Genomic DNA, 21150 nt, shown 5'->3' with positions numbered 1-21150 from the left:
CAACTCAGTGATCAAAAGGAATGAAATCTTGCCATTTGCAACAGCATGGATGTATCTAGAGTGTATGATGCTAAGCAAAATAAGTCAGACAAGTAGCATATGAGGTTCCTCATATGTGGAATTTAAGACACGCAACAGATGAACATAGGGGAAGGGAAGAAAAAAATAAGTTGAAAACAGAGGGGGCAAACCGTAAGACTCTTAAATACAGAGAACACACTGATCTCATTTCAACTATTTGAAACAGATGCTGTGTATATATTTTATCAACAATCGTGCACGCTAAACTTCCCCAAATTCTCAAAAGGTAGTCATATAACATTGTTTTTAGAACTCTTAGCATCTTGTTACTGTTTTTTTCTTTTTGAGCTAATACTATTTGTGTTCTTTCAAAGTCACAATTCTTTATGAAACGCGTTAAAGGAAACCTAAGTTTGTGTTTATTTTAAAGTGCTACCACATTATGTGATATCTACACTTATGCTAATACATATTTAAAATTTCTAAATGGACTGTGACTAGCTGAAATAATCTGCAACACTGTTGTTGAATTTATTTTTTAACCAATGAGGAGAATGTTTTGTTATTAAATACTTTCTTCTTATTTTTTTAATACTTTGATTATTTTCATTTCTGTTAATATTTTATTGACTGCTTCTCAGTCCCAAACCCTCTAATCTGTTGCTTCATTAAACTCTTTAGATTTCCACGCAGTCATAAGCAATAACACAGGGAGATTCTGGGTACTCTATGCCGAGTTCTTACAAAGGTAACTTCTCGCAAAACTGGAGGACACTAACGTACAGAACATTGACGTTGAATCTGTGGGGATACCACGTTGCTGTGCCATGAGGATCCCTCATGTGGTTCTTTAAGAGCCGCAATCACTTCCTTTCTACCTCTACTACCTTTTCATTCCTGGCTGCAAAAACTCTCTCTTCCTGTTTTCGATAATCTTGCCATTTCAAGCATGTTTGAAAAATGGAATCATATGGTCTATAACCTTTTGGGGGTTGACTTTTTTTTCCATCCATTTACACCCCCTCCAAGAGTACATGAGGGTTCCTTTTTCTCCACATTTTCCCCAACACTTGTCATATTTTGTCTTTTGATTGTAGGTATTCTGACTGTTGTAGAGTGAGATCTCGTTGGGAGTGAGTGAGTGTGTGCGCGTGTGTTTTAATGTTTATTTATGAGGGAGAGAGAGACAGACAGAATGAGCAGGGGAGGGGAAGAGAGAGGGAAACTCAGAATCTCAAGGAGGCTCCAGGCTCTGAGCTGTCAGCACAGAGCCCGATGCAGGGCTTGAACCCATGAACCGTAAGATCATGACCTGAGCCGAAGTCAGTAACTTAACCGATTGAGCCACCATTGTGGTTTTTATTTGCATTTTTCTAATGATTATGGATGCTGGGCATCTTTTCATGTCTCTTGGCCATCTGTATTTAGTTTTTAGAAAAATGTCTATTTAGGTCCTCTGCCCATGTTTTAATCAGATTTTTTTTTTGGTGTTAAGTTGTATAAGTTCTTTATATATTTTGAATATTAATTCCTTACGGAACGTATCGTTGACAAGTATTTTCTCTCATTCAGTAGGTTGCCTTTCTGTTTTGAGGATGACTTCCTTCACTGTGCAAAGGTTTTTATTTTGGTGCAGTCCCAATAGTTTAATTTTGCTTTTGTTTCTTTTGCCTTAGGAGACATATCTAGAAAAATGTTACTATGGTCAATGTCAGAGAGATTACTGCCTATGTTTTTTTTTCCAGGAGTTTTATGATTTCGAGCCTCACATGTAGATCTTTTATCCATTCTAAATTTCTTTTTGTGTGTACTGTAGGAAAGTGGTCCAGTTTTATTCTTTTGCATATAGCTGTCCAATTTTCCTAGCACTATTTGTTGAAAAGACTGTCTTTTCCCCAGTGTATATTCTTGCCTCCTTTGTTGAAGACTAATTGGCCAGATTATTGTGAGTTTATTTATGGGCTTTCTGTTCTGTTCCACTGATCTATGCGTGTATTTTTTACCTGTGCCATACTGTTTTAATTACTACATTTCCCAATTTTTGATTATTAAGAATGAAGCTCCTCTAGACATTTGTGTGCAGGTTTTGTGTGAACATAAATCTTCATTTCTCTGGGGTAAATGTCGAGGAGAGCAATTGCTTGGTTAGTACATATTTAATGTTTTAAGCACCTGTCACACTGCTTCCACAGTGGTTGTGACGACTAACGATAAATGAACAATCATGGGGCACCTGGGTGGCTCAGTCGGCTAAGCATCCGACTTCAGCTCGGGTCGTGATCTCACAGTCCATGAGTTTGAGCCCCGCGTCAGGCTCTGTGCTGATAGCTCGGAGCCTGGAGCCGTTTCAGATTCTGTGTCTCCCTCTCTCTCTGCCCCTTCCCCACTCATGCTCTTTCTCTCTCTCTCTCAAAAAGTAACTAAATAAATAGACATTAAAAAAAAACAATTTTTAAAAAAAGAACAATCCATTTTCTCCACATTCTTTCCAGCTTTCGTATTGTCACTACTTTTTATTTTAGCCATTCTGAATACATAAGTAGTGATACCTCTTTGTAGTTTTAATTTGCATTTCTCTAATGGCTAATGATGTTGAGAATCTTTTCATGTACCCATTTGCCATCTCTATATTGTTTTACATAAAGTGACTTCATGTTCTTTGCCTGTTTTCTGATTGGATTGTTTGTTGTTTCACTGTTGAGTCTTTAATGTTCTTTATATATTCTGGACACTTATCCTTTGTCAGATATGAGGCTTGTAGATACTTTCTATCAGTGTTTAGCATGTCTTTAGACCCCAGTCAATGGGGTCTTTGACAAAAATAATAATAATTTTTATGAAACCTGATGTATCAATGTTTCCTTTAATGGATTATGCTTTGGGTGTCCAGTCTAGGAATTCTTCAGTCAGTCCTAGATTATCTTGTATGCTTTTTTCTAAATGTTTATACTTTTATATTTATGTCCATGATCCATATTGAGTTAATTATTATATAAGGTATTAGAGTTAGGTACAGGCTTATTTTTGCATTTGGTATTTTCGTCTCTGGACATCTATTCCAGCATCATTTGTCAAAAGGTTATCTTTACTCCACCGAATTGCCTTAGCACCTTGAAATCAGTGGAACATATTTATGTGGGCCTTTCTTTCTTTCTTTCTTTCTTTCTTTCTTTCTTTCTTTCTTTCTTTCTTTCTTTCTTTCTTTCTTTCTTTCTTTTGAAATTATTTAAGCTATTCTATTGAGGTTTGGGAGCTTTCCATATCCATTTTAGAAGAATCTTGCGTATATCTTCCAAAAATCTTGTTGGGATTTTGATAGAAATAGTGTTAAACCTGTATATAAATTCGGGGAGAATTGATATCTTTACAGTGTTGAGGCTTCCAGTCTGTTAGCACGATATGTTTCTCCATTTGTTTAGTTTCTTACTGGTATCTTTCGTCACCATAGCGCCGTTTTGAGAGGATAGTTTTGTACCTGTTTTGTTACAGCCAAGCATTTTTTTTGAATGATTATAAATGCCATTGTAATAATTAATCTTGGTGTCCATGTGTTAAGTTCTAGAATCAGAAATACAGTTGAATTTTGTATGTTCGGTTGCATCCTGTGCACTTGTTCAAGTATTAGCTCCACGAGTTTCCTTATGGACTCCCCCATGTCGTCTATGTAGATAATTGTGTCCTCTGCAAAGAGGGGCGATTTTCTTTCTTATGTTCTGATCCATATGCGTTTGTTTTCTCCACTTGGCTTCCTGCTCTGGCTAGATCTTCCAGCACGATGTTGGATACAAGTGACGAGAACAGACGTTTTTGCCTGGTTCTCAGTCTTAGGGGGAAGCATTCAGTCTTACACCATTAAATATCATGTTAGCTGTAGGTGTTTTGTTTTTTTTTTTTTTTTTTTTTTTTTTTAGATACCCATTGTCAAGTTGGGGAAGTTTTCCTCTATTCATATTTTACTGGAAGGTTTTCTCACGATTGGGTGTTTAAGTATATGCAATACTTTTTTCTACATAGACTATCATGATCTTGTGTTTTCATTCTTTAGCCTGTTGCGCTGGCAGATTATATTGATTGATTTTCAAATACTGAACGCTACTTACATCCCTGGAATAAACACCGCTTGGTTATGTTGGAGAATTCGTGTGATATGTTGCCTCTGTGTGCTCTTACTTTGTTAAAAATGTTCATATCTATATGTGTGTGAGAGCAGTTACTGATCCATTGTTGTCTCGCAAAGGTTTTGTTCGATTTGGTATCGGGGTATTTAGCTTGAGCGGCCACAATGAAATACCATCCACTGAGTAGCTTAAACAACAGGAAGTATATTTTCTCACAGTCCTGGAGGTTGGATATCTGGTATCAGAGTGCAGCACCATCAGGTTCTGGTGAGGACTGGTCCTGGCTTGCACATACCTGCCCTTCTCTCCGTGTACTCATATGGCTTCTGCTAAGTGAAAGCATGATGGGGGTGGGCGGGCGGGGGGGGGAATCTCTCTTTCTATTGCTTTTATGAAGCCACGAATGCTATCAGATTAGGACCTCACCCCATGACCTTATTTCATATTACTTATCTCCTAAAAGCCCTGTCTCCAAATACAATTAGATTGAGAGGTAGGGCTTCAATATGTGAATTTGGGGGGCAACAGTTCAGTCCATAGTTACAGGGTAACATTAGTGCCATAAAACACATAAGGAAGTTGCCATCCACTTCTGTTTTCTGGAAGAGACTGTGTAAAATTGGTGCCAACTTTTCAAATGTTTGGTAGATGTCTTAGTGTGTTCGGGTAGATGTCTGTGTATAACAGAATAGCATAGACAAGGCGGCTTATAAATAACACAGATTTACTTCTCACGGGTCTTGAGACAGGGAAGTTCAAGATCGTGTTCCAGCTGATTCGGTGTCTGGTGTGAGCACTTTCTGTTACATAGAGAACATCTTCTTGCTGTGTCTGCACATGGCAGAGGGCATATTAAAGGGATTCTGGAGTCTCCTTAATAAGGGTGCTAACCCCATTAATGGGGGCTCTGCCCGTAAATTACCACCCAAAGGCCCCAGCTCCAAATATCATCACCTTGGGAGTTCAGTTTCAATATATGACTTTTGGGGGACACAAACTTTCAGTTCATGGCGTAGAATTCTCCTATAAAACCACCTGGCCCTAGAGATTTATTTGGGGGAGTTTTAAGAGTTACAGGGTTATTCAAATTTTCTATTCTGTATTCAAAAAGTTGTGATAGTTTGTGTTTTTATAGGAAGTGGCCTATTTCATGTAAGTTAAATTTATGTGTGCATTTTTAAAATAGTATTCCATTATTATTTTATGTCTGTGTGGTCTCTCGTAATATTTGCTATTTTATTCCTGGTATTCGGTGTTTATATCTTCTACCACCCCCCCCCCCCCCCACACACACACAATTTTTGTGTGGGCCTTGCTAGATCGTTGTTAATTTTGTCAATCATTTCAAAGAATTAGCTTTTGTTTCATTGTTTTTCTCTGTTGTTCTTCTGTTTTAGGTTTCTTTGATTTCTGCGTTTATCTTGTATGTATTGCCTTCTCCTTGCCTTAGGTTTATTTCACTATTTTCTAAGTTCTTCACATGGGAGCTTAGGTTCCTAATATGAGATCTTTCCACTTTTATACTGTATATTTTAATACTATTAATTTCCCTCTCAGCACTTAGCTGAGTCCTCTAACTTTTGCTATCTTATCTTTTTACTTTCATTCATTTCAAGGTATTTGTTTTTCATTTCCTTTGACATTTCCTCTTCGATCCAGGGATATTTAGAATTATGCTGTTTAGTGATTGGCGATTGTTTTATTATTTTCCCCTAACAAGTTTTTAGTTTGATTCTAAAACCTACGGCAGCTGGAATTAGGTATTTAATACCCATAGACTTACTGGCAAATCAGAATTTCTCTAAAAGGAATGAACATTCAGGCTTACTCCTTTTGGATTTGTGTTCAGACAGAGATTTGTGTTCTCACTATACTAAATCACATATTTAGAGACAAGCTACTTAGTTAGCAAACTTTAGGTAAAAAATAAACCGATGGGGGCGCCTGGGTGGCTCAGTCGGTTAAGCGGCCGACTTCGGCTCAGGTCACGATCTCACACTCCGTGAGTTCGAGCCCTGCGTCGGGCTCTGTGCTGACCACTCAGAGCCTGGAGCCTGTTTCAGATTCTGTGTCTCCCTCTCTCTGACCCTCCCCCATTCATGCTCTGTCTCGGTCTCAAAAATAAATAAACGTTAAAAAAAATATAAAAAAACTGATGAAGTGTCTCTTTGACCTTTTGGAAACCTGTAACTTTATAACGCATTATGCATAAAGTATATATTATTATGCTAGTTCACTCATTCAGAGTGCTGACTCTATCATCATTAAAATTTCTAAATATATCTAAACCTAGTGATAGGTGAAAAGCATATCTCAGAATCTAAAAGATTTGTCTTGAAAACCACAAATTAAAATCAATTCATTTGACCTCTGCTCAAGGGAACAATAGGTTTTTTGTTTATTATGCTGTGGCCAGTATGTTTTCTTTTCAAGAAAGCTCTGATTTATTTTGAGCAGATAGTAAGAATAAGCACATTGACTATGAGATGTGACAACCCATCTAACAAATTAAGAGGAAAATAATAAAGTACGTGCAAAATCATATTTTGTCATGTAGCACGTACGAGGATGCCTTTGCATTGCGTTCCCTGTCTTACGCATTATACAATTTCTTCAAGAAAGAATTTTTGCCAAAATTATTTAAATAAACCATTAGTTGAATGTGCTTAATTTCAATCACCTGGCAATACCTTGGGTATGAAACTTGTAATTGTTTCGTGATGTGTCTCAAACATAGTGCAGGGAAAGAAGAAACACAGTGACTTCATCAAATAAGCTTGAATAACACATTTAGGCTTTTTAACCATGTTCATGTATTTTTTTGTGGTTTAGATTATCGGGATTTCAGCTGCCGTCCTCGATCGTCAGCACAGGATCTATCCTCGCGCTGTGGTTCACGACAGACTTCGCCGTGAGTGCCCAAGGTTTCAAAGCCCTGTATGAAGGTAGGACATTTAATGTGCTCTGCACACACATACTGTCCAGACGACCTCACCCTTGCCACTCTGGATTAAAGATTCTAATGCAAATACAAGCTGCTCTTTCAGAGGTGGTTGGGTGTTATAAATATTTGACGTTTATATTCTAGATTTATATATTGATGATGGCAGAACACTGTCTAGTCTAATTGCCGAATTTCCCAGCACAAAACCTGTGTTTACAATTTCCCTTCGTCGGGAGCGCTCTTTTTAATTGGAGAAGTGGTTTTTCTTTTGACATGTAGTGGAGAAGTTTGGAAAATTTTGAATACCAATTAGCAAGACTGCTTTTCTGTGAAAAATCATTTTCAATTCAGAAGTGTTGTCTTAAAATTTTTGGTAGCCAGTAATGAAGTTAGTGCTTAATTAAAGAGAATTCCATTCCGTGAGTCTTTCTGGTCCAAGCTGAAACTTTTAATTGAGAAGATGATTTTGTTTTGCCGTTTGGTCATTTGAAGGCATGTGGAGTTTGCTTGTGTTTCCAGAGTTTGTGCCTGGTACCCTTTGGAGTCTTGATACCGCTGAACTACTTTGGGACAAAAATTTTGAAAAGGTGAAAGAGAGTACGCCCTTTGAGAGAGGAAATAATAGAGATGATCGCTTCAGGCATTCGGTTTTAAGAAATTAGTAACACTCTAAGCGTAAATGCTGAGGTGTGTCTGTTTTAGTCTTGTTGTACAGAGGTATTCAAGATTTGCTCTCATGGGTAAAACAAAGACTATTATGTTTAGCATAAATAAACTCTGGAGCCTGTGAATTGAAAATAGACTGTGGGTAGGGGTCTAGGCAAATCTCTATTTACAGCAGATCCCATTTACCTGTTTCTGGGTTGATCACATCTGCCTATGTTTTTATTTGGAGTATTCAGTGCACTTGGGGGAAAAAAAATCTCTCTTTGTGGAGAGATAAAATCTACATGCGCTTTACACAGTTGAATTTAGTTACTATAGAATTACCAGAAAACATAAGGGTGGCATGTGTTTTTTGCACAGATAGGTAGACAGACAAATTCATGCTTTTATTTAAAGTTTTGGGTGTAATGACATTTAGGATTGTTTACTATTCTTACTGCAATATCTTTCAGGCCAGGGCATTTATGTATATAAACATATTATATAAATATATGTATCATACTATACATATATATTATACATGTACATATACTTATATACTATATATGTATATAATATCAACTGGCATGAGTATATTTAATATACTTAAAGGTGTTTAAGTCCATTACCGTTGGGGAATCATTTCATATTTGGAGAGTAACAAGCCAACTTAAGGTCGATAGGTGCTGTTATTAACTTTGGCCTCTGTGCGTGCCTACCAGTTTCCACATACACTGACTTCACATAATTTCTTTTTCGCTCAACATTGTGAAAGTGTTTCTAAGGCACCCTACCTAGCTGCCTGTGAAGTTACCTTGTCCAGTCAACATATCTGACATTTGCTCAGAAGGTCGGTAACGCTTCCCTGTTTTAGAAGCCGTGACAATTGTCGTCTCCTTCCAGACAAAGTTGGCACTTTAATATTACATTTTGCTCAATTTCCTAAGGTAAATGTTGTGGAGACTTGGTTGGTGTTGAATGATGGTCAAAAGAGTAATTCTATGGACTTTTCTGGGCTATTTTTTGTTGGTATTGCTCGTTGTCATTTTATATAACACATGATTGGTGAGATTGTCTCTGTTGGAAAAAATACTTATGAGCTATTTTATAAAATGAGTGGAAAAGTGAATAGGGCTGGGAGCTAAGTGACATGTGCGTTTTAAAACTGTTGCTATGTGGACGTGCTCTTTTTGAAATTTATATTTTAAATAATGACATCTAGCATATAGTCTGATATTTACAAGCAGACACAAGCCTTTTTCTCGAAAGGAAAAAAAAAAGATAGTGCTTTGTCAGCAAAACCAAAATTCTATATAATATTTAACATCTGTATTTAAAAATATTTCTCCATTAGCATAAAGGTCTCTTGAGAAAATCAATGTGTACTATCTGGATAAACAAAGTTAACTGTAGTCTCAACAGAGGATTACAGACTAAAGAATCTATCTAGAAGAGAGTAAAGCTTTCACTAGGGCACCGACTGCTTTCTCCCTAGTCTAAGTGCCCAGAGTGAAATTAGATTCAGCTGAAGGCAATGTCACTGAAGAAGGTGGATTTTATTAACACTACTGATACTGCATGAAATATACAAACATGCCTATTCAAATAAAATATAAAGCAGAACCAATGATAATGGTCAGAATATTATCTAATTTTTTTTTTTTTTTTTGGAACCAGAACATTGAATCCTTGGAGGGATTCAGGGTTCCTTGTTTCCCATGAGGTTTTATTTTGATGACCCTGTCCATCATATAGTTAATATAAACCAAATCATATAATAAAATTCTGATGTCTTATCCAAGACCTCTAAAGGAAATTTGATTTAGATATAAAACACTAGATCAGCTTGTTCAAAACATAATGCTATGTAGTCTTAAACTAGTACTATATTTTCTAGTTCTAATTAGAATTTAGTATTACCAGAATGATGTTTAAATTTTTAATTTAAGCACCTTTGCTTAAGTTGGAGAAAGTCTTTCAACTTTTAAATTGTCTCTAAACATAATCACCTTGATAACAGGCTTAATCCGGGCACTGAACTTTGTACTTTTCTGGCAGTAATTTAGAATGGGCATTATTTACATAAATTATTATTCATGCATGAAAATATTATACTACATAATGAGTATGAAAACAATAATTTAAAAATTCTAATGAATGCATTCAGTCATTGAATTTAACCCTGGAAATTAAATGGAAATATTTATAAATTTCACAGTAACAATGCTCATCTGCAGTAATTGAAACTCTAAATATGGAGACCTTAAGGGTCTTAGTAAATTTATAGACTATTGGTGAGATCAACATATTTCAACATATAAATACAGAATATAGTTGAAGTTACCAATTTAATAGAGTGTTTTGTAATATTACATTTGCTTGTCGCATCACTGAACATTGTTCTTTACCATAAACAAAAGAAATTGCGTAATTTTTTGGTAAATTTATAACAGAAAATATCGAGAGTACACACAACTTACAATGACATAGATTACTATCAGAACTCTTAAATTTGCCCAATATTGAAGGAGTATGTATGTAAGTAGCATTTATTCAGAGATATCTGTTTGTCAACTTTTCACTGAGATTTCAATCACTTTAAAAAAATTCATTTTTTTCATCAAGGTTATGTATGAATTAAAAATATCATTTAGGAAATCATAAACTTAATGTGGCGTGTCAAGACATAGTAAATATTATGTGATGACAAAGATTCATGGTAAGGCATGGCAATCATTTGACTTGGGTACAAGGAGAACAAGTCAATATGGTGACATGAAAATCTAGAGACTGTGCCCCAGCAAACCTGTCACTCTGTCACTCTTATTTTTTTCCACTTTTTGAAAGGAAATGCCTCTACTTTTTTGTGATGCCTCTATTTCTTAATTGTATTTAGTATTTATTTATTTTTGAGAGAGAGAAACAGAGTGTGAGTGGGGAGGGCAGAGACAGAGGGAGATACAGAATCTGAAGCAGGCTCCTGTCTCTGAACTGTCCACACAGAGCCCGACTAGGGGCTCCAACTTAGGAACTCAGAGACCTGAGCCAAACAAAGTCTGATGCTTAACCAACTGAGCCACCTAGGTGCCCCAAGATGCTTCTATTTCTAATGGTTTCTCTTCTTAGCGACAAAAGTAAATAGAATGTTAGAAACACTTGTGAATATATGATAAAAATTTGTCAACCTGACATTTTAGTTATTTTGATTCTGAATTCTGATTTATTTTTAAATGGCTTTTCCTTCGTTAATGTATGTGTTTATTTTTGTCCTGAATATCATTCAGATATTTCACAGACTGTTCCATAACTTTTATAGACTGATGTTCAATCATTTTATTCTTGATTCAATTTTTAAAAAATGTAGTTTTCACAAATCATTTACCATAATTTAGGTTGACCTTTTAGATATTTTTGCAGTTGAAATATGTCTTTGTGGACTTTGGTTGGTTTGTAATAATTCCATATTTTCTGTGAAATAGAATTTGAGTAGAAAATACCAGCTCTGTGGTTCAAATTAATGAGTCAGTGTGTACTCACTAGAATGAATAGTTTCCTTGTATACAGCATAGTTCGAATGTGTAGGGTAATTCCATTGGTTGAGAAGCATATTTTCTTTGAACGATTAGCAAATGCTTTTTATCTATGGGACAGAAGGTGTTTTAAATAAATCAGAATGAAAATCATAGGCATATTTTGACATGAATATTTAAGTTTGGTTACAGAAGGAAGGTTTTACTTGATTCTTGTCTACGGCAAAATTGATAAATGGTGGGAAACTATTCTTTTTAATATTTCTTTAAAAATCCTGGCTGACATGGTAGCTGCAAAGGGAAAATTGTTAACCACAAATGTAGGCAGTCATATATTTTGATCATAAGATACTGATTTTAAGGACTCAGCATTTCCATTTGCTTTCCAAGGTCCCATCTTTGAATATACTGCATTTACACTTTATGCATGAAATATAAGAATCTGAAAGCATCAGAATCTATTTGAAGGAAACAAATACTGGTGATATAATGAGGAGGATTTTGACATACTAAATAGTAAACATTTGCTTGTGGCAGGAAATTGTGTTTCATACAAAACAGTTCATTAGCTGGAATGAGAAAAAACAATTGCCCATGAAAATGCTTTAAGAGCCTCCCCTGGGTTATAAAATGCTCTTCTCAAGGAATTGTTCTTTTCCAAGTTTTTTTTTTGTCTTAAAATTATCCATTCTATCAATTATAGAGTTACATTCTGCTTACTAAGGTATATGTATATCTGCGGATAGACAGATGAGAGATAGGTGATACATATGTGTGTGTGTGTGTGTGTGTGTGTGTGTAGTATGATATAAACTCCGGTACAGATTTTTTATTAAATTCTCACAAGATTCCTGTAAGTGAAGTAAAGTTACCTAGTATCATCAGATAGAGAAAATGAGGTCGTAACTTACAGTAATTTAGTTTGCAAACACCTCTTAGCTACAAAACTGTGAAAGCAGAGATTAAACACAGTCTACCTATTTCCTGAAGTTGTGGTTCTTAACCACTCCCCATACATCCTCTGATATACCTAAGTTCATTTGTGTACGCATGTGCAAATGCATGCTCCTGAGTGTGCATTTATACATGTGTGTATACACACAGAGAATTATGTTTTTGCACACATACGTATACAGATACATACATATACATTTGGATGTTGTATATGTGTGTATATGCACACATGTATATATACCGGAGAATATGTATGTGGCTATGCGAATGGACATGCAGATGTGCTCATTCATTCTTTCTCTCATTTATTTAGTAAGCCTTCCCTGAGCATCTCCCAGTGAGCAAAGACCCAGTGCTGAGCTAAGTGATAGGAATACAAAGAGGAAAAGAAGCATGTTGGTTGTGATGCCATAGCGAAGGAGAAAATGCCTGAATTCGATGGCGCATAGAGAGTACTTGGTGTTTGGCAAGGTCAGGCCGAGAGGGAAGGTCAGCTGCACTTGGGGGCCAGGTGCAGGTCATTACGGAATTAATGCTTGGGCTCTATTTCAGATGAAGTGTTGAAAAGCCTCATGTGTCAAACGCCCTCCTTGTGTCAGGCACGGAACAGAAGTTCTCCGGAAAGATGGGTGAAAGGAGGGTGTTTCTGAGTGAGGAAGAATCAAGCATATGGAGCAAAACAAAGTACCATCTTTAGGAAGGTAGCAGCAAGAGGAGATGGATGGAAGGGTGTCTGGAGGGGGAGATGCCAGGCCCCCATTCTCCTCAGGATTCACGGGGGCCTGGAGAGGCCAGAGGGTCAGGTTTACATGGTTTAGTCCCTGGCCTACACCACTCCCTCTGAGAAATCCCGAAAGAAAAGGCTGAATTATTTTCACTCGACTATTAAATGAGCTGTAGCTTTCTGTTTTTTTCTGCCTCCATGTCACCATTTTGTCCCCTTTTGGCTTTTGAATCATGGCCGTAGCGTCTGAAACCATCCAAGGAGAGGGGCAAAGTGGAGCTGGTGAGTTCCAAATCCCCACAGCACATTGGCCATCAGACCTTAGTTGACGCTTGGTACACCACGTCTCATGCTCCTCTGTCTTTGGCCCCTTAACTCTAACAGATTCTAGCAGGCACCAATGGAAAGCCTGAATCCTTGACATTTGCCTCCAACTAAATATTCAAAACTAGTTTTTGATAAGAAATCTGCATTCAACCAGAACTTAATTTCTTGTCGTATTTCATATTTTGTCCCCTCAATATCTAAAAGGAAAGCCACCAATAAGTGTCCCAGTTAACTGATGTGAATTTGATTCTCCCTCTGGTTAACACATCCTCTCATCTAGAAGCTTCTAAAACAGCACTGGAGTGATTTAAAGACCAAGAGTTAAGGTGGTCCACGCTGTGCTAAAACTGTTTATGTTTAAAAGATAATGGACTTAATATAGGCCATTAAATTAAACTTGTGAGAACTTCAAATGGATTCATTTCTTTTATGATACATTTATTTCGTGGATGTGAATGGCCAGCGGTTTCATGTGGTTTCGGTGGTTTCAAATCAACCACTTCGATTTTCACCACGGAGAAGGGAAACTCGGCTCCAAGCAGACCTTTGCATCCGGGTTGCACTAAGTCATTAACTCCGGGGCCGGGGTGGGGCTCCGGATCAGCAACGTGTCTCACGTTGACTGAATATATTCGGCATTTCCCTCTGACACATCCCTCAAGCAGAATTTTCTTTCCTTTAACACGAGTGGATCTGGACTTGGAAAGAGCAGCTAGATTATTACCCTTCAAGCTCAAAGCTTTATTTAGAATGTCAGCCCTGATTTATTTCTCCCTTGAAGTGATTATCCAAACTCACCTTGAATTAAAGCGTGAAACATGAATGACCCACCTGGAAAGAGAGAGACATTTCTGACTAAAGAAAGCGATGGCAAAGGAACAGCGGTTAGCTGTCCGTTAGCTGACACTCGAACATTATCTTGAGTTTATAACAGTAATAGAGGCTGAAACAAATGAGGAACTGCTAGAATCACATTCCTCTTGACTATTTAGATGGTGTGGGTTGGCAAACCCAGGTACACATGGACCTTTGGTGGGGTGACCTCTGCTTACCTACTTTCACCTTGTAGTGAGCAGAGCTGTTGGCCGTCATATCAGACCTTCTCTAGATGCACTTCTTCCTGAGTTGCAGGGATTTTCAACAGTAGCTACGTGAGAACCACTAATCAAAGATTTTAGAACGGCACTGGAAAATAATTATTGCTGTTGGCAATATCACTACTAACACTTTGGAAAAGCACAACCATGGGAGAAATATGATTACTTTCTGAAAGTACAATGTGAACGCAATCAAATGATGATGCGGAGAAAAGAGATGCGGACCAGTCACAAAGAAATGAGTTTAAACAGTCTATCAAGGCTTATATATAACCCATGGCTATTGATACATCCGATGAAAGAATAGAAATTAAAATAAGTGCCAGCAGCAAAACACATTGCCAGAGGCAAAGCCATGTCCAGTCAAGGTCAACCAAGAGGAGTTGCGCGCTCGGTTACAAGATCGTTGAGTCTGAGAGTCCCTTGAACAGTCATCCCTGTTGGGGGTGTGGATGAAGGGAGTCCACGTTAATCATCCAGTCCATTATGAGGCTGTCCCTATACTCTATCTCTCCCTGCTAATTTGGGGGTCATGGATCATCTCAACTTCCATGAGGCTGTGATATTACATGCACAATTTTGCGTGTGTGTTTTTCTGTGGAAAACATTTCATAGACTCCATCAAGTCCCCAGGAGTTCCATAACTAACGGAAAGGTCAGAATGACGTGTGTAGGTTGATGGAATGAGCTTTGCTCACCTGCGGCATCAGATGTTCTTTTATCTGATTTCTATCGCTTCTCTTATTTATTTCTGTTGTTTGGATTCCATGTTTAAGCAAGAAGCCTTCAGGCTGCAATTTGCCTTCGTATATAGGCCTCCCGTGTTAGAAAAACGACTGTTGTATCAATGAAAATAGTCTAGTTGCTGTGAGTTGTAATTTATTAATTTGGCATTTTGATTTTATATATTGGCTCTGTGCACTTAATTAATGTGCATTTACCCCAGGGAGATGAAATCTGCTCTCCATGTACTAGAAAATCTAGTTTCTGATTCAGTAGGAGTAGATTGCTATAAATTCATTAAAATAATAAATTGTGCTGTGCAGCCTGTTGAGAGATATTGAGCCAAACTTATGCCTTGACACACACACACACACACACACACACACACACACACACACACCCTCTCGTTCTATTGCCATGTACCAATTTGCTTCAAGCAACACCATAAAGAAATAGTTTTTTTCAAAGTGCTCATACTATTAAAAAGATTTAGTGTAGTCCTATACGCATGGATACGAAGGGATGTCCGCAACATAGGAAAGGGAAGAAAATGCTGTATAATCCCATTTTGGCAAAAAATGTTTTTGAAGTACTTGCCTAGGCGTGCACGCACGTGTGTGTGTCTGAGGATGCATGTCTCATGTATGCGTGTTGCGTATATGCACATGTATCTACACATGCATGCTGGTATGTGCATTGCATATATGCACACGTATCTACACACATGCAGGCTGGTGTGAACATTCGGGAAATTGTAGAATACCTGAATTGTTAGCCTGCATTTGTTTGGGGAAGATTTGGAACGGGGAGGAATTAGGAGGAAGGACTGTTGGAGTTTTCTCCATATAGTTGCATGATTCAGCTGATTGCAAGGAGCATTAAAAAATTAAATAATGAACATCGTAAAGGAAGATATTTCCGAAGAGGATGAGGAAATTAATATTCTTAAGTGAATCTCTGGCTCTTACCTGGAAGTTGCATGAAAAGTAGAACCAGGTAATCAAAAGTTTTTCAATATTATATTATTTTCAAACGACTGACTTAATGGCCTCGAAGGCCGTCAGTGTAGCTGAGATTTTTTTTCTTTTGAAAATAAGAGAAAACAATGTATACTCACTGGAAATCTGCACACAGAAACAGTAGCCTGTCTGAAAGGGACACAATAAAGGGCAGACCAATTCCATAGAAGAGGCATCTTCCAAATCATTATTCACAAACAAAATAAGGATTGGTTACTATTTGTCCTTAATGGGAATTCCCAAACCATGAGTCATTATACTTGCATTTCTTAAAATATTTGCTCTTGATTACAATTTATTTTATTCTTTATACCCCCTCATCTCTCAAGATTGTTTTTTTCTTTCTGTTGATTTTTTTTTTTTTAACATTCTCTGGATCGGTCAATTTGCTCCTTGCGTGTTGGCTCATGTACAAACAATATTTGGTAACAAGGAACCTTGGGTAATGTTTGAAAAAGAAAATTGATCGTTATTTAAGATGAACCTTTACTAACAAAAATTATGAGACTGAGTGTTGTTTTCATAGTCTCTCTCTTTTCCTTCCTTCCTTCCTTCCTTCCTTCCTTCCTTCCTTCCTTCCTTCCTCCTTCCTTCCTTCCTTCCTTCCTTCCTTCCTTCCTTCCTTCCTTCCTTCCTTTCCCTTCCTTCCTTCCTTCCTTCCTTCCTTCCTTCCTTCCTTCCTTCCTTCCTTCCTTCCTTCCTTCCTTCCTTCCTTCCTTCCTTTCTTTCCCTGCCATGGATCAGTAATGTGTGACTCAATTCCCTGGAAATGAGATGGCCTCTCTCTCCATCAAAACACCGTCAACCCTTGGCCATCTATTGTCTGGGTGCTAGGAATGAAAAGCATTAGGGGTAGCTAATAATTTAAATGTGTCCATGTGGGTGACGGCTTGGATCCTGAGGTGTGGGTTAATCCAGTTTTCCAGTCACTACAAGTGTGACCCTTGCTTGTGTTACATAAGCAGTGACCGTGTCAGATTCCTCGTTGCAATGAACAGTGAGTAGCACCTGCTTCACAGAGTTGCCGTGAGACAGAAATTTAGCTGCTGCAACCATTTGGGCTCGGCCTCTGGTGTGTAAAGATTTTGACCTGTGCTTCTCATTCTGCCGATTGGCATCAAAGGTGACCTCAGCAAGTATAGTGTGTGATTGTGGCTTCAAATTGTGAGTTCTGTAACGTTCTTCTTCACTGCTTGTGCCCCTCTCACGTGCGCGAATATACTCTTTGCCATCCTGTTCCTGGACACCTGTGTCTACTGCCCCCCTTCTCTATGCTTTGTGTCTCTTCATCTTTTTCACCTGGCAAAGAAAATGGCCAGGGGTCGATGATTCTCGGCTTTTCTAAGTGAGAATCTGCAACACCATTGTGTCCCAGCGGAGGTGTGGGGTGGTATTTGCTGGTTGTTGGACAAGCTAGGAAGTTGCACGTGGTGGTTAGGGTTACTTTCAAATTTTCTCCAATCTCAGCTCCTTTGTGTAGGTATGTTTGCAGCGGTTTTGTTGACTTGTTCACTATTTACTTTAAAATGAGAGGGATATAGGATAGACATCACAGGGGATTTTTTTTTCTTTTTACTGGTGCTACTCGTTATAGTTGGTTGGTTTGAGGTAACTCAGAGAAAAGATGCGAAAGCATGGGCTCGCTTCAGATTATGAAAAGAAAAACCATGCATGCATTGAAACGAGAAGTGCCCAAGAATGCTGGAAATGAATGCTAAGTATTTAAATTAGAACAAAAATCTTACAATTGGGATAGATAAATAAAAAATCATTTTAGTTTTAAAAATAATGAGAGAGGGGCGCCTGGGTGGCTCAGTCGGTTGGGCATCTGACTTCGGCTCAGGTCATGATCTCGCCGTCTGTGGGTTCGAGCCCCGTATCGGGCTCTGTGCTGACAGCTTGGACCCCGGAGCCTGCTTCGGATTCTGTGTCTCCCTCTCGCTCTGCCCCTCCCCGACTCAAGCTCTGTCTCTGTCTCTCTCAACAATAAATAAATATTAAAAAAATTTTTTTAACTTAAAAAAAATGAGAGAAATGTCTCCCCTCTTCAGGTCCTTTTGTGAAAGATATGTATGTTCCATTAAATATAAGCAGTCTGTAGCTAGATGTAAAAGGCTTTAAAAAAGTTAGTTCTTCACACTCTGATGTATGGTGAAAGAAATACCAAATATGCATCCAAATGGTGAAAAGAGATATAAATGTTTATTGGCAGGGTTCTTAAACCAGTCTCCAGGAGAGTCAGAATTTATTTCCATTCCTTTGAGCTTAGCATGTAAATTTATTATCATTTCTGGTATTCTTGCTACCTTAGGTTAGTGGATCACTGAATGTCAAACAGGCATCTGTGTTGTCAAATCTAAGCATGTTTTTTTTTTTTTAATGTTTATTTTTTGAAAGAGACAGAGACAGAATGTGAGTGGGTTAGGGGCAGAGAGAGAGGGAGGCACAGAATCCGAAGCAGGCTCCAGGATCCGAGCCATCAGGATCTTCAGCCCAGAGCCTGGGGTGGGGCTCGAACTCACAAGTTGTGAGATCACGACCTGAGCCAAAGTCGGACGCTCAACCGACTGAACCACCCAGGCGCCCCAAATCTAAGCATCTTTTTAAAGGGTACGTTAGTCTAAGAAGTTTCCAACCTTTATTAGACAGTTTCTTCGTGTTTGTTGTTTCCTTTAAATTAGTCGGAAAATGGCGATCTACAATCTCTTCTGAATAATAGCTATGATGGTGATCGCTATAGAATTTGTATTCCAAGAAAAGGCCCATTAGGGGTTTATTCTTAGTTTCAACAAAATGAGGCACTGGTTTTATTGATTAGCTTGAAAAGGCATCATATGCAGTTGCACTATGAGTTTGTGCAATTTCTCTATTTTTAGAACAGATTTAGATTTCTAGAAAACCGCCTATCTCTTATTATTTTAAAGGTTTATGTCACCTCTTATTCCTTGGTGCCAACCAGAGTCGCATAAACCAAAATAGGAAACATCTTTGATTGTATCCAAGCATTGATCAAAAGAATAAGGTACATAGAGAAATTAAGCTTCTAAATCAAGAAAGCTAAGAATTTCTTCTTTTTATTTGTGTTCTCCTGAATCTTTTCTCTGAAACCCGATTGAGGAAAATCTGTGCTGCCCAAGTATCCATTCCATGACAGTAGAGGCAAAATGCCCTTTCTAGATGGCCTCCATGTTTGCCGTAACTAACTTCCTTGCAGACATTCTTGACATTGGTTCTTACAAAATGGAACCTTGTAATTCTTGCATATCCTCAGAGAGAAAATATATCATTTAATGAGCAAAAGAGTGGCCTGGGGCCTGTCAACTTGCAACATTAATTTATATACATCCCATTAAGCTTCTGAAGTGATTTTAATCAAGTACATCCTCAAGTTTTAATTTTGATTTTTCGAATCGGGTGTGTAATTTTTTGCTCAAATTTATGTTTAAATATTAGAATAATGGAATGGAAAGCTCCATGTGGGAAGAGAGCAGGGTGGGTGAACAGACAGCTGGTGTGTAGGGACACTGTCATTTCCTCCCGCAGCTCTGCCCAAGTGTAGGAGGGTAACAAATGGGAGATTTTGTGCAGGAATAAGATGGTGAACGGTTTCGGCTTTGGATGTGTTATCCATCTTAACTCATAAAAACGGAATTTTAACATTCCATGTCTTATTTTTCATTTTTGAAGACTTTCACACTTGCCCGAAGCCTTCCCATATGGCACAATTTTGACATGTGTATCAAAATTTACGTATTTGCTTGACTCTTTTTTGGAAGAAAAGTTGATATGCATGAATCACGAGAACACTGATAATGCATTATTTTTGCATCAACCTCACCAAATCAGAGGAACTAGATGGCATGTGTTTACAACGAATCCTTATTTATTACTGAGGTTCCTGAAAAATTAAGTGAAGTGCCATTTCATTTGTAAACTACCCTGTAAAATAAGCACAGACCGTTTGTACTTTGAATTTAAACAATGAACAAAATACGACAGTACAATGAAATACAACATTACGTACAGCGTTCACGTTTTACGACGCACTTTAGGCAGTATTTTAACCACCTACAATGCGATTGTTTCCGTTTGCAACAACTTCACTACAAGATGCCACAGGGTCGCATTCACACTTTAAAATTGAAAACCAGAAGACTTTATTGTACATTCGCTTTCATTGAATCCTTAGAACTTGGTAAGTAATTACTTTATTCCTCTAGAGTTACCCCCAGACATATGGTAACTTTCCCAATGTAACATTGCCATTTAGGAGCAGAGAGGAGTTGAAATTCCAGGGCGATCAGTCAGAAGAATACTGGCCAACTCGTTTTGAAAAGAGCTGGATTGTAACTTGTTCTGGCTTTGCAAACTGACGAACTTTTTCTGTGAAGGGCCAAACTGTAACTTCTCTTGGCTTTGCAGTATATCTGGTCTCTGTCTCAACCCCAGCATTGGTGCTAGGATATGAATGCTCTACATCAAGGCCACATGAATGAGCATGCTCACATTACAGTAAAACTTTATTCGCAAAGATAGGTGGCCATGATATGGGACTCCTTCTCTAAAGCCAGGACTCTTTCCTTCGCTTGGAAGCCTGGTATTAATTCCTCCTGGGACAGTTTGGTTTCATTATTTGACTCACCCTCTAAATAAATACCCGGTAGGAAAAGTCAGTGGCTCTTGCAGGGGGCCTGCCTGTAACACAGTCTAATTGTTAGGCTCTAACTGACAAGACAACCAGGAGACTCAGGGCTTTGGAAAATTAAATCATTTTGAAGTTGGCCGTCAACACGTTCTCTGCTATTGCTTTCCACAGAGCTTGTTTCAGTTTTTACCTTTGTGTTTTTCTGTGTAACACAGGGTCAGTGAGTGTGTTTACATTTCCAATTGTGCATCTAGTCTCGGATTTCCAAGTTTCCTTTCTGGGTATATGTTCTTCTCAGAGGCTCCCACGCCCACAGACATTGCACTTTGATTTCGACCCCACAGGAACTCCTTAAACTTCTTAGTATGAAATGTAAGGTCAACTGATCACATCCCTACTTCCC

At 38.0% G+C, this 21150-nt stretch overlaps 1 protein-coding gene across 3 annotated transcripts in view; it reads left to right on the top strand.

The window, feature by feature from the left end:
• The window catches only part of CSMD1 (CUB and Sushi multiple domains 1), a 1996605-nt gene that overhangs the window by 592924 nt on the left and 1382531 nt on the right, over positions 1-21150 (top strand). For all 3 annotated transcript variants that reach the window (XM_027049973.2, XM_027049974.2, XM_053217751.1), the window contains one exon: positions 6972-7084. In XM_027049973.2, coding sequence (XP_026905774.1) covers positions 6972-7084 — 113 coding nt within the window. The remainder of the gene's footprint in view (positions 1-6971; positions 7085-21150) is intronic.

Source organism: Acinonyx jubatus, chromosome B1 (genome assembly GCF_027475565.1).
Source record: "Acinonyx jubatus isolate Ajub_Pintada_27869175 chromosome B1, VMU_Ajub_asm_v1.0, whole genome shotgun sequence".
Lineage (NCBI taxonomy): Eukaryota > Metazoa > Chordata > Mammalia > Carnivora > Felidae > Acinonyx > Acinonyx jubatus.
The sequence above is the reverse complement of the archived record's forward strand: the minus strand, read 5'-3'. Positions and strand labels throughout refer to the sequence as shown.